The following is a 14,170-nucleotide window of genomic DNA, read 5'->3' as shown; positions in this document are numbered from 1 at the left end:
TTAAGGTAGTGCCTGTCCTTGAAGGTGAGATGGGTTTCTTGCAGACAGCAAAGAGATGGAGTTTGTTTTTTAATCCTTTCACTTACCCTGTGTCTTTTGACTGGGGAGTTTAGTCCATTGATATTTAAGGTTGTTATTGAAAGGTGTGTATTGGTTGAGGTCACTTTGATTGCTGTTTTTGTTCTCTGTGTAATTTTGTGTTTCCTAGATTATATCTTTATTTTGTTTTGTTGCTCCAAGGTATAGCTGTTTCTCTCTCTGCTCTCTGTATTGCTTCAAGTATTCTTTGAAGGGCTGGTTTTCTGGACCTTTCAGGCTATTCATGTATGGAAGATTTTTCTTTTCCCCTCAACTTCAATAGACATTTTTGCTGGGTATTGTATTCTGGGTTGGCATCTAATGTCATGTAGAATTGGAAATACATTCATCCAGGCTCTTCTGGCTTTCATAGTTTGCATTGGTAAGTCAGCTGTAATTCTGATGGGCTTTCTTTTGTTGTGACTTGTTTTTCTTTTGCTGCTTTCAGTATTCTCTCTTTGTTCTGTATATTTAGTGTTTTTACTATGATATGTCATGGGGATTTTCTTTTCTTATCCCGTGTATTTGGTGTTCTATGTGCTTCCCATATTTGTATGGGGATGTCTTTCCTTAATATCGGGAAATCCTCTTCTACAATCCTATTTAAGATCTGGTCAACACCATTAACCTGAAATTCTTCTCCTTTCTTACTGTGATCTGTAGATTTGGTCTTTTCATTGTGTCCCACATCTCTTGCATATTCCATTCCTGTGGTTTTTTTTTTTTTTTTTAATTTTCCATACCCTTTGCTTGAGTGGTCCAGTTCTTCAACTTTATCCTCCAGTGTTGATATTCTGTTTTCCATTTCATTCATTCTAGATCTGAGGCTTTCCCCTCTTGTTTCAAGTTGACTTACTGAGTTTTGTACTTCCTTCATTTCTGACTGAGTTTTCTTCAATATTTATATCTAGTTTGTGAATTCCTTCAGAATTTTATCCCTATTTTCTTTTAGCTCTTTGATTTGTTTGTTCATGTGTTCTTTAAATTCGTTGAATTCCTTGATCATGTTTATGATTGTTCTTTTAAATTCAGTGTCCTGGGTTAAATTCAGGTCTAGGGGGTTTTCCTTGAGAACTCTTCTACGGGATTGGTGGACTTTGCTGGGGACATAGTGTTTGGCTTTCCATTTTATTATTATTTCATTGTGGTTTTGGCATATGAATTTCTTTTGTTGTTTATGATTCTGATATGAGAATTAAGTTGAAGTACGCTTCTGTTTGTATTATCCAGGTGTCTAGATCTTTTCTTTATTTGTTATGTAAAGCTGGTTGGTACAGGGTTCAGGTTCTTTCAGGTTTATTTTGGAGGTAACTAATGGCTTCAGAACAGTTATTCAGGGGTACCCACAAAAGCGCAATTCAGGTTCCAGTCAGATACCCTCAAGCTTCCTTCACCATGTGCAGGCAGGATCCAGGGTCTCTCAGGCATTCATGTTCGTTGTCAACCCTATGCCAGAGGATGGCCAGAGGGGGCCCAGAACTTTGCACTCTCTGGAGATCTGTTGAGGCCCCAGCCTTAGCCTACTAAAGCCAGATCTGCCCTGGGGCCTTGGGAGGGAACTCACAAAATTCCAGCTAGGGGTTGGTATGGCACAATTAGGGGAAGCTCATCACCACGTGGAGACAGGATCCGGGGGCTGTCAGGCTGTCCCCAGGGTTCTCAGGCCCTTTGGTATTTAGAGGCCAGAGGGAGGCCAGAACCCCACACTCTCTGGTGGTCCACTGAGCTCTGAGCAGCTACCCCAATGGAGGTCCAAACTACCCTCTCAGGCTGTCTGCTAGAATCTCACTCTTACCCTACCCTGTCCCTGATTTTGAGTTTTATGATGAGTCTTATTTATTTTGTTCAGGGTTTGCATCCTGGGTAAGAATACCACATAAGTAGTCTTGTCTTACTATCTCTGTCAGGATTTTGTTTTGTCTTTTCATTATGACATTTATTTTCAGTACAATTAAAGTGATGATCTACATGTTTACTTTTTTCATTGTAATTAATAAATGTAATGAGTTTCTTTGAAATTATATAAATGTCCTGTTGCTCAAAAAAAATTCATTAGCACTGACATTTACCAGTATGAAATCCCAGTTTCTATTTATGCTGTGGGTTAATTTTTATTACCGTAATGTATTTTTATGATTATACTGGCCCAAATTTGACTGTTCAGTATAACTTCTTTGTCTTTTTGACATGTCCCCAGTATTCTTTAAGCATGTTCCTACTTTCTAGTACAGAGAGCTGTTGCAAGCTCTTTCTGTAATTTTCCTGTGACAATGATGAAATTAGCCAGTTCTCTAGGAAGCCCTGATTTTAAGAATGTTATACAATGTATAGTACCTGATCAGTGGGTTTTGTTATTGCTACTGAGGTTTTGTTTTTTCTAGATCCTCTTAATATAGAGAGACTGGAAATATAAATACACATATGTGAATGTGTGCATATGCATTTTGTGTGTGTGTGTGATTTATGCATATGAGTGTGTGGGTGTGTGTGCTCACCCTTGTACTCACCCAAGAGGCCAGAGCTTGCTGTTAATGTCCTCTCTCACTCTCCACCTATTTTTGGGGGTGGGGTCTTTCATTGAACCTTGCTGTTTCAGCTAGGCTGGCCAGGAGTTCTCAGGATCTACCTGTTTTTGTCCTCCCTCATCACTGGGATTACAGATACACCTGGCTTTTCCTTGGATGCTGGGAATCCCAACTTAGGTCCTCGTGCTTGGTTACCCACTGAGCCATCTCCTCAGCTCATATGTACACTTTTATATCTGCAGTTTTATATTTAACTTAAATTCAAGCAAATAAAATCACTACAGGTAAAAACCCCACAATTTTATTAAAGTAAAAGTGAAGTAGCTATGTTTTAATTACTTTGAGTTTCCATGTTTAATTTAGGCGACACAGTAGTATATCAACATGGAGTAGCTACAGTGATAATTGAAGCCAATGATGACCCAAATGGTATTTTTTCTCTGGAGCCCATAGACAAAGCAGTAGAAGAAGGAAAGACTAATGTATTTTGGTAAGTGTATTTGAATAAGGAAAGCTAAAACTGCTTACAACAAAATCAGAAAGTTGGATAAGTAAAACGAAATATTGTTAATCTACGAAGATAAAATTGACAATATAATTGAATGCTAACCTTGTTTACACTTCGTTTTAAATACCACCCACAAGAACAGTTTAGCTACTAAGCACCACTTAATCTCTTCACCCTCCACACTCCCAGTTCTATCTTCAGAAGACTGGGAGACTCCAGCTATCCAGGCTTCACAATTATTTCCAGATAACCTGTGACTGCTTTCACTTAGTATTTTTTTTGAAAGAATTTTACCAATTATCATCAAAATCTTTTTCAGTTGCACTTAGAATTTACTTTCCTGATTGGACTTTGAAGACTTGAGTTTTTAAAATATTGCTTTTCTTTATTATATGAAGTTCTGACTTGTCCTCTTTCCCTGGTTTCTCAGTAGACTGGCTTGCTAGTTTGATCATAAATAGAAAATATATACTTTCAAGAGAACACAGAAGGTTTTCATTGTAACTATATTTATTGCATACACGTTTCATAACAATTAGTTTTATTCAATTTTTACATAGGATTTGGAGGCATCGAGGACACTTTGGTAACGTTTCTGTGACCTGGCAGCTGTTTCATAATGCGTCTATTCTGCAGCCTGGACAAGAGTTCTATGAAACTTCAGGGATTGTTAACTTCATGGATGGAGAAGGAACAAAATCAATAATTCTCCAAGCTTTTCCAGACAAAATTCCTGAATTCAATGAGTTTTATATCCTGAAACTTGTAAATATTTCAGGTGCTACGTTTTTCCATTTCTTATTTTACCACCAAATTTTTCTTTCTCTTTTTTGGTTTTTTTTTTCTTTTTGAGACATGGTCTCCCTGTAGCCCCAGCTGGGCTGGAATTCACTATGTAGACTAGGCTGGCCTTGAACTAACAGAGATCAACCTACTTCTGCTTCTCAAATGCTGGGATTAAATCACCTGGCTTATCACCAAAATTTTATAGTTTATATTTAAATGGAGTTGTACACAAAATCTGGTTGATGGTGAAGTAAATGTATCAGGATAGTCTGACTTTAATGTCAAAGAATTCTCCTTGGTAGAAGTATTATTTATTTTTTGTTTTTGTAGTGCTGGGAGTCAAAACATGAGCCATGTACATGCTAGATGAGTGTTCTTCCCCAACCTTTGATTTGTTGAAACACTGTCTCACTGTGTTGCTCAAGCTGGCCTTCAACTCCAGATTCCATTCCTCCATCTCCAGAGTGCTGGAATTATGAGCATGTGGCATTATGCTTGGCTTTATTTTTCTTGTTTATTTATTTATTGGTGCTAGCGATAGCATCTAGGGTCTTATGAATACAGAGTATGTGTTCTACTGCTCCACTCTGCCCTCAGCCCTGAACTTGCTTTTCATGTTTAGTCTATGGTCTTAGCTAGGTTCAGTTTTACGGATGGAGGCTTCATCCATCCCATCATATTTGATTTTATATCTTCTTTTGGGGTTTTATTATTAATATAATTATGCTAAATAGATGTTTTTGATAAAGTTGCCCTTAAAAATGGGATGGAAACAATATAGTGATTCCATTGTTCACTGAGTATATAATTTAACTAGAAATTTGCCTGCAAAGCATACTGCTTTTGTTTCTAACCTTTTGCTAAAAGTTTTCAATTTCTTTTTTTAAAGTCATTCTAAATTGTCTTATTACAGGTGGTTCTCCGGGTCCTGGAGGTCAACTAGCAGAATCCAACCTTCAGGTGACAGTAATGATTCCATTTAATGATGATCCCTTTGGAATTTTCACCTTAGATCCAGAATGTTTAGAGAGAGAAGTGGCAGAAGATGTCCCCTCAGAAGATGACATATCCTATATTACCAAATTCACCATTTTGAGGCAACAGGGTGTCTTTGGTGATGTACGGGTTGGCTGGGAAATACTATCAAGAGAATTCACTGCTGGTTTGCCACCAATGATTGACTTTCTTCTGGTTGGAATTTTCCCTAGCACTGTGCATTTACAACCACATATGCGACGTCACCACACTGGAACAGATGCCTTGTACTTCAGTGGAGTGGAGGGTGCATTTGGGACTGTTGAATCGAAGTACTGTCCCTCCAGGAATAACACAATTGCCAACTTTACATTTTCTGCCTGGGTGATGCCTAATGCCAATACAAATGGATTTCTTATAGCAAAAGATGATGCAAATGGAAGCATCTACTATGGGGTAAAAATTCAAACAAATGAATCCCATGTGACTCTTTCTCTTCATTATAAAACTTTTGGATCCAATGTGACATACATTGCCAAGACCACAGTCACGAAATATTTAGAAGAAGGTGTTTGGCTTCATGTTTTAATTACCTTGGATGATGGCATAATTGAGTTCTACCTGGATGGAAATCCAATGCCCAGAGGAATCAAGAGTCTGAAGGGAGAAGCCATTATTGATGGTGAGTGTCAGCTATACATCTTAGGCAGTGAACTTGGAAGATTCTAAAAATCCTCATTTAAAATTTTCATTTATAAAAAAGCTAGTACACATTTCCAAAATCCAGCTTTTATTATTTTTATTTTAAAACATATATAAGTGTTTTGCATGCATAGATATAAATGCACCCAATGTGTGCAGTGCCTGTGGAGGCCAGGGCATCAGATTTCCTGGAATTGAAGTTACAGATGTTTGTTATCTGCCATGTGGGTGCTAGGAATTGAACCTGAGTCCTCTGGAAGAGCAGCCAGTGCTTTTAACCACTGAGACATTTCTCCAGCTCCCCAAATCCCATTTTTTATATTAGTTTGCTTTCTTTTAACAAAACTACGATCCTCCCAAGACCATGATACATCTGTGTTGAATGTTGCAGAAATGAACAGGCCATTAGCTTAGACGAATCAGAAATAGTAATTAGGGGAGAGACATGAAAACATTATGGGAAGAAAGACAAAATTATGGAGGAGGATCATTTATCTTTCTTGTAGTTAGTAGTCAGGATAGGGAACATTTCAGGCAGAGGAATATGCAAAGGTGTGGCATGTGATCGTTGTATTGTATCTAGGGAATCTTTTCTAGTTTACTATTATTGGAAGTGAAGAATGGAGGACATAAGGTTGAAGAGCTGATGAAAGGGTTTATACTGCCCGTAGGTGAACTGATGAACTTATGGAATGCTTTGAAGAGAATTGACTTTTAACCAAATTACATACCCTTTCCTTGAGAAACCCACTGTGGCCTGTGTGCACACAATATAGGTTGTCTCCATTATAGTCACCAAGTCCCTCTGTCTTGTGATTTGAATCTGTTTAATATTCAGTAAGAAGGTAGAACAGTGCTATAGTGTGGTAGAATTTTCCTAATACCTCTTGCATTAGGTATTTTGCTATATATATTTTTAGCATTAAAAAGCTGGCCAAAAGAAACCACATGAGCATTGTTTACTTTTTCTTTCTTAAAAAATATTTTATTATTTTTATTTTATGTATATAAGTATATTACATGCATGTATGTAAGTGTAACCATGTCATGCAATCCCTGTTGGAGGTCAGAAAAGGGATCCCCTGGAACTGGAGTTAAGGATGGTTGTTAGCTGCCATGTGGGTGCTGGGAACTGAACCTGGGTCCTCTGCAATGTTATTTTACTAACCTGTAACTTGAGGAAACATTTAAAAATTAAGAATTTATTTTGAAAGTTATCAATGAAATATACTATATATTTTAAAAGATAGAGGCAATCGAGCAACTCAGCCCACAGAGGGCCAAGGGAACCAAATGAATGATAGTACACACCCACCTGCACACAACCTCAGGAGGTAGCCAGCAGCCTTGCTTTAGTGACTAGGCCCATTTAGCCTTCAGGAAGCAACTTGGCAGCCCTCCCCACCCTCTAGTTTAGTAGCCTGTTTTCAGATGTTTGGTCCACTGAGGCCCTCAGAATCAGATGCTTGACCTCACCGATCTCACCCTGGACCTTGGAAAGCAGCCAGGTATGCAGGCCTTTGTAGACTGAGCTCTGGAAGCCTTGCAAAGTCACCATGCAGTACTCAGATGCCAACAGGTACCCATTCTAGTACTGGACGTGCTGCACTATCAATGCAGAGAAATGATATGCTACAAAGGTACAGAAGAAAGGAACAAAGGCTATACAAAACAATAGAAAAAATACGAGTAATTATTGCCAATAATAACCTTGAATATGTGTGGATTGAAAGCCACAGTTGAAATACATAGACTGAAAAACCTATAAACCCAAACCCAAACTAGTGATAAGATAAACTCCTTAAAAGAAACTCACTTTAGGGGCTGGAGAGATGGCTAAGTGGTTAAGAGCACTGGCTGCTCCTGCAGAGGACTAGGACTTGGATTTGATACCCAGCATGACATGTGGCTAAGAACCATCTGTAGCTCCAGTTCCACAGGATCTGACACCCCTCTTCTGACCTCCATGGACATTGTATGATGCAGTTGCTCTTACACGCATGCAGGCAATACACTCATACACATAAGATAAAAATAATAAATAAATATTTTTTAAAAAGAAACTCACTTTACCAGTCAAGACACACACAGACTGAAAGCAAAGAAATGGGAAAAGTTGTACTATGTAAGCAGAAACCAAACATGATTGGAGCAGTAATAGTACACTTAATAAAGCTTTAAATCAAAATTGTAAAAACAAACACAGAAAGTCATTATATAATAAAAGATTTATTTAGTAAGAAAAATAATAATTTCAAATTTGTATCCTACCAAGAACTATTAACTTCATAATATAATGCAAACATCAGACTTAAAAGGAGAGCTTGACTTTAAAAGGGTGATTGGAGACTTCAACAACTCACTTTAATCAGTGATCATTTTGTCGAAATTCAACATCAGAGTTAATGTTTGTTTCATAGAATTGGGTAAAGAAACAGAGCATTTAGAATATCTTAAATTTGTATGAGACTTTGTTTTCCATTCTTTCCTAATTTGGACTTTCAATATATCAAATATTTTATAGGTAAGGAAATAGAGGTTGGAGTTAGTAAATAAATTAGTCAACATCACAGCTAAGCCACAGAGGAGATAAAACTTTAATGCCTAGGGCAGTATTTCTTTTAATATTATCACAGAAACAAAACTAAAGGATATGATCATTTCTATAAGCCTTGAGTCTAGCTGTTAAGAGCTGTGACGTATTTTTGTGAGAATTAGGGGAACTTATATAATTACAGTTACCAGATAGCACAACATGAGAAATGGCAGCAGGGGGTTTCCCACTCAATCTGGAGTTGAGTGAAAGATTAGTTTTGGCTTGCTGGCACGAGGGCCATCGCTAATGCCATATAAAGTGCAGGATGCTTATAAGCTATGTTAGAAGAGCCACCTAGAAAAACCTGTGAAACTGCTTTGTGGCTCTTGTAGGAACATTAGGTTCCCCCCCATCAATGCCAAATTTTCACCATACATATTTGGGTTATTAGAAAACCAACGCAAAAGAACTAAGAACTAGTGGTCCTAAGGCAGGCAACATGGTGCTCACTTGTTATTCCAGACTTGAGAGGCTGAGGCAGGAGGACTGTGAGTTATAGGCTCACCAGGGCAACATAACAAGTTGTGGGCCAGCGACAATAATGTGATCCTTACAAAAGAGCAACAACAGCCAAACCCCGAACTAACGAAACAAAAGTAAGCCAGAAACTTGAAATTCTGGAAAGGATTGTCATGAAGGTCTAAGGCATAGTGACATTTAGCTGGGCTGTATTTTGTTATTATGTTTAAAGCCCTTCATATTTGAATATGATATTTCTAAGAAGAGCTGCTTCAGTTTCTGCTTCCATTCCATTTGTTGTTTCAACTAATAACTATGATATATTTGGCCCATAAAAACTTATTTTTTTTTGTTGACTTCTCATTTCAGTTAATTCAAGGTTACTTTCTCTTTTAAACACATAGAGCCTACAAGTTCTCAGAGTAGTCATCTGAAGTTTTAAAATTGGAACTGGATTAACCTATTCCATTTTTAGGTCAACAAATAAATTCAAAGGGTCATAGAAGATGTCTTCGCAAATGCATACAAAACACACATACATTGATAGGTAGATATATATGCATGAATGTATGTATTTATTTAGTTTTCTGTCCAAAAAGGTTTTTAGCAGACTGATACAAATTACTTTTAAGAATGTCATTTAATTTTGAAGACAATTATATGCTAGTTTTTAGTATATCAAATCATAAATCCCAATGATTACTATACAGATTTATTTTTATCACAATTGAAAATAATATTTATTTGATCATTGTTTTAGTTATGCTAAAGTTTTGCTTATTAAACTTATATTTCAGTAAAATTTTCATGCTTTTGGAACCACAGTTGAAACTCGTGCTAGGACAGCAGTGGGTGCTGGAGCACCTGTACTCATGTCTAATTTCAGGTCCAGGAATACTGAGAATTGGGGCAGGGATGAGCGGCAGTGACAGGTTCACAGGTGTGATGCAGGATGTGAGGACCTACAATCAGAAGCTGTCTGCTGAAGAGATACATGAACTTCATGCTGTGCCTGCAAAGAATGATTTGCACCCCATTTCTGGGTATCTGGAGTTCAGACAAGGAGAAACCAACAAATCATTCATTGTTTCTGCAAGAGATGACAGCGAAGAGGAAGGAGAAGAATTATTTCTTCTTAAACTAGTCTCTGTATATGGAGGGGCTCAGATTTCTGAAGAAAATACTACAGCTAGATTACGAATACAGAAGAGTGACAATGCCAATGGCCTTTTCGGTTTCACAGGCGCTTGTATACCAGAGGTGAGTGCCACGAGCTTGAAGAAATCTGCAGTCAAAAAATGTACTGTAGATCAATTTGTTTGGGGCTTAGATAGTTTTCTATAAGGTCACTCAAGCATCTACTCTTAAGTCTAGAAGTATGCTGCAGCTAGTGTTTGCAAATGTAAATTTCGGTCTCTGCTCTTAGTAATTTACAGCTTGAGTTATCTTATTGAAGTAAAAGAAGCAATAACAAATAAGCAAATAAATCTTAGCAATTAGCTTTAAAGTTAATACACTCTAAAGAATATATAATTATGCTCCATGTATAATATGATTATTGTTTGGGATGCCTTAGATATAAAAGAAATAATACACCTTGAAAGCTTGTGTGAATAATTGTACATGAACCTTTATTAAATATGTTTTTTGTTTATATGGAACATCCTTGAATAGTTATTGCAGTCTTCCATATTGAGTATAAATGTTTCTTATGAACTTTGTTGGCTGACTTAATTCATTACTTTACTGTTCTTATTGGATCTTCCCCAGTTTTCAAAGCTATGTGATTGCTGAGTTTCTTGATTAGTAATGTGAGAGCTCATGAAATGGCTTCACAGGTGTTGTGTGTGGCAGCAAAAGCTCGGTGTGCATGAAAGGCTGCCAAGAAATAGGAGAGCCTTTCTCTTTGCAAGTTGACTCCAGTAGATGTAGAAAGTGTATATGTAAGTTGAAATGATTAAGAAAAACCAGATAAGTAGAACTTGAGAAAAATTATGTCACAGTTTTCATTTTAACTTAAAGTGGAACACCTGGGTCTCTGAATACCATACTGTTTTCCTAGTTCTTTCGTCTGGTGACAAACAGAAGAGAAGAGATAGTCAATTGCTGTTTTATTTTTTAGCATCAGAAACATCATTACTTACTTTGATAATGCATTTACATTTCTTTTTTACTTTATTTATTCAATTAATTAATTAATTAATTAATTGTGTATATATGTATGCATGTGTATGTGTGTGCACATATGTGAACCATAGTATGCCTGTGGAGGTCTGAGAATGCTTTCTGGAGTTGGTTTTCTTCTCCTACCATGGAGGTCCTGGGGATTGAAATTAGGTGATTAGGCTTGGTGGCAAGTCCTTTTACCTATAGAGCCATCTCACTGACCCTGATAATGCCTTTAAATGGGTATTCAGCCATCAGGAACTTTTTTTTTTATTTTCAGTCTTTTTGAGACAGGGTCTCCCTGTAGCCCCAGCTGTCCTGGAACTCACTATTTAGACCAGGCTGGCCTTGAACTCACAGAGATCCCCTTGCCTCTGCCTCCTGAGTGGGGGGATTAAAGGCATGCACCACCACGCCTGGCATTATATATTAAGATAAATGCACTTTTCTAATAATCCACTGTATAGGTACAGCATATTGCTGTTCTTTTCATTTTATGGAGTTAGAAACTGAGGATTAGAGGGCTATGAAATAACGATCCCAAGTTGAATTCAGTAAGACAGGATCAAGTCAGATGCCCAATTTAGACTTTGGTGGTTATTAGTGTTAATAAATATTAGTTTTCCTGTTTGATTTAAAGATACAATAGGGAAAAGTGGAATTTGAATCAGGTCTTATGATTTCTAACCTGTTAGCTTTCTCCCTATATCTTTAATGCCATTATCTCTAATTTTAAAAAGGTAAATGGCTTTTCTTGGGTTGTGTGAACCACTGTGGTGCTATGCAAAAATCAGATTCCCTTCAGTTCCTGCCTGGCCCCTGCCTGTGATGCTGGCCTCATCTGTGTCATTCTCTTCCTTGGTTGTTATGGCTCAGGCTCACTTGCTGTGGATCCAGTCTCAGGTCACCAGGATTCACCTGCCTCCCTATTTTCCATTCTCTTATTCCAGGTCTTCAAGTCTCAACTACCAAGACACTATATTAGTGAGATGCTTATTTAAAGTAACTGATACCTTCCCCAACTTCTTACTCTTCATAGTTTTAATGTTTTGGGGTATTCATCACATTGTTAAATTCCTTCTTATTTATAAAACTACTTGCATATTGACTTTCTCTACCTCTACCATACAAAGAAACAGTTCTGAGTATAAGAACCCATGTAAAAGCCAGGCAGGCATTACTGCTGCCTGTGATTCCAGCACTCAGAGACCTGGAATCCCTGGGGCATGCTGGGACTAGCCAGAATCTGTGAACTCTGGGTTCTGCAAGAGACCCTATCTCAACAAATAAGGTGAAGAACAATCAAGGAAGATTCCTAACATCAACTTCAGGCCACTACTTGCACGTATACACAGGTGCGGCCACATACGTACACATAGACACACATATGTACATAGAACACACACACACACACACTCACACACACACACACACGTACACACGTACACATATGAAAACCCTAGAAAAACAAAAACCATGATAGTTGACTTGAAGGAAGATGTTAATGCAGATTTTGAGTCTTGAGCTGAATTAGTTGCTGATCTCATAGAACTCCATATTTTTCTTGACAAAATGACTGGCAAGTTTTATTTATTCAGATATTTGTATTTGGCATGTATTTTCATAAGAACAAGCTATTTATTATGGGAAAACCAATAATAGTTCTGGCTGATGATGAAACGTGATCCTTCAGATGAAAATCTGAATTTTGGATTAATTGTTGTATCCAGTGATTTTGACTGTTTTCTAGTACTTAAAACTTTTGAAATGACCTGCTTCTGCTTGTCTGGGCTGCACAACCCACCAGCCTCTCTCCTGGGTAAGTCCATTGGTGCCAACTGTGCCTTGACACCCCCAGCCTCATTCATCCTTCCACCTCCTCCCACCCCGTCTCTCCTCCTAGCCTGGGTACTGTCCCATTTCTTGTCTTGGCACTCCAGACACCAGGGCTGACCTCTCGGCCTGGAACCACCACTGCTTCCTGATCTTTTGCATCCAGACCAACCCACTTCCTTCTTTTGGTCCCCAGGAGCCCTCTGGGCCTGTTCCCACCTCACCTCCCTCTGCTTCCTTGGGCTGCACAACCCGCTAGTCTCTTCCCTGGGTAAGTACATTGGCACCCTGTGCCTTGACTCCCCCAGCCTCATTCACCCTCTCACCTCCCCTGCCTGTCTCTCCTCCTAGCCTGGGTACTGTCCCATTCCTTGTCTTGACACCCCAGACACCGGGGCTTGGCCCGGATCCACCATTTCTTCCTGATGCTTTGCACCCAGACCAACCCAGTTCCTTCTCATGGTCCCCAGAAGCTCTCTGGGCCTGGTACTGCCCTCACCTCCCTCTGCTTCCCTGGGCTACACAACTCACCAGGCTCTCTCCTGGGTAAGTCTGTCAGTGCCCAGCGTACTTTGTTTCCCCCAGCCTCATTCACCCTACCACCTCCCCTTCCCATCTCTCTTCCTAGCCTGGATACTGTCCCATTTCTTGTCTTGGTACTCTAGACACTGGGGCTGACCTGTGGGCCCAGAACCACCACTGCTTCCTTATCCTTTGCATCCAGCCCAACCCAGTTCCTTCTCATGGTCCCCAGGAGCCCTCTGGGCCTGGTCTCCTCCCTCTACTTCCCTGGGCTGCACAACCCACCAGCCTCTTTCCTGGGCAAGTCTATCTTCTATCTTAACCCATGGTGCCTTGACACCACCAGCCTCATTCACCCTCCCAGCTCCCCCACCCCCGTCACTCCTCCTAGCCTAGGTACTGTCCCATTTCTTGTCTTGGCACCCCAAACACTGGGGCTAACTGCTTTGCTTGGAGCCACCACTGCTTCCTGATCCTTTACATCCAGACCAACTCAGTTCCTCTCTGCAGTCCCCAGGAGCCCTTGGGGCCTCTTCCCATTCCCAACTCCCTTTCCATTCCTGGGTGGCATGGCCACCAGCTGCCCGAGACCAGCATCTTTCCTGGGCCCTGCTCCAAGGCCAGTCCAATCCCCAAATTCCTGAGGCCAAAGTCTATCCTGGAGGGATACAGACCTTAGGAGAAAGCCTGAGAGCATCTGATCCTCATCTGACTTGGACCTCTGTGGGAACTCCTGAAGAAAAAAGCAATTTGGCCACTCCAATATAAAATCAAAAGAGAGAACTGGAAGCTTAGACGAACCAGCTTTTCATGCCCAAAAAGAAAACTACAAAGACATAAAGTTCACAAAAAGAAGCAGACCTAAACTTCAAAGCTTGAGTCTCACTCAAGAAGCAGAAACTACAAAAGAAATTCACATTTCAAAATCACAGAGAAAAAAATAACATGAAAAACCAAAATAACATATCCCCACTAAATACCATAGTCCTCTAGAGGAGTACCATGAGAATCCCCTATAGG

General features: G+C 39.3%; 1 protein-coding gene across 1 annotated transcript in view; it reads left to right on the top strand.

Moving 5' to 3' along the window:
- Nucleotides 1-14,170, top strand: part of Adgrv1 (adhesion G protein-coupled receptor V1) — a 595,268-nt gene that overhangs the window by 40,784 nt on the left and 540,314 nt on the right. The window contains exons 17-20 of the mRNA XM_008829347.3: nucleotides 2,967-3,093; nucleotides 3,672-3,889; nucleotides 4,811-5,554; nucleotides 9,516-9,889. Of these exons, the coding sequence (XP_008827569.1) occupies nucleotides 2,967-3,093; nucleotides 3,672-3,889; nucleotides 4,811-5,554; nucleotides 9,516-9,889 (1,463 nt within the window). The remainder of the gene's footprint in view (nucleotides 1-2,966; nucleotides 3,094-3,671; nucleotides 3,890-4,810; nucleotides 5,555-9,515; nucleotides 9,890-14,170) is intronic.

This window comes from Nannospalax galili, unplaced genomic scaffold (genome assembly GCF_000622305.1).
Source record: "Nannospalax galili isolate Female #2095 unplaced genomic scaffold, S.galili_v1.0 scaffold173, whole genome shotgun sequence".
NCBI lineage: Eukaryota > Metazoa > Chordata > Mammalia > Rodentia > Spalacidae > Nannospalax > Nannospalax galili.
The sequence above is the reverse complement of the archived record's forward strand: the minus strand, read 5'-3'. Positions and strand labels throughout refer to the sequence as shown.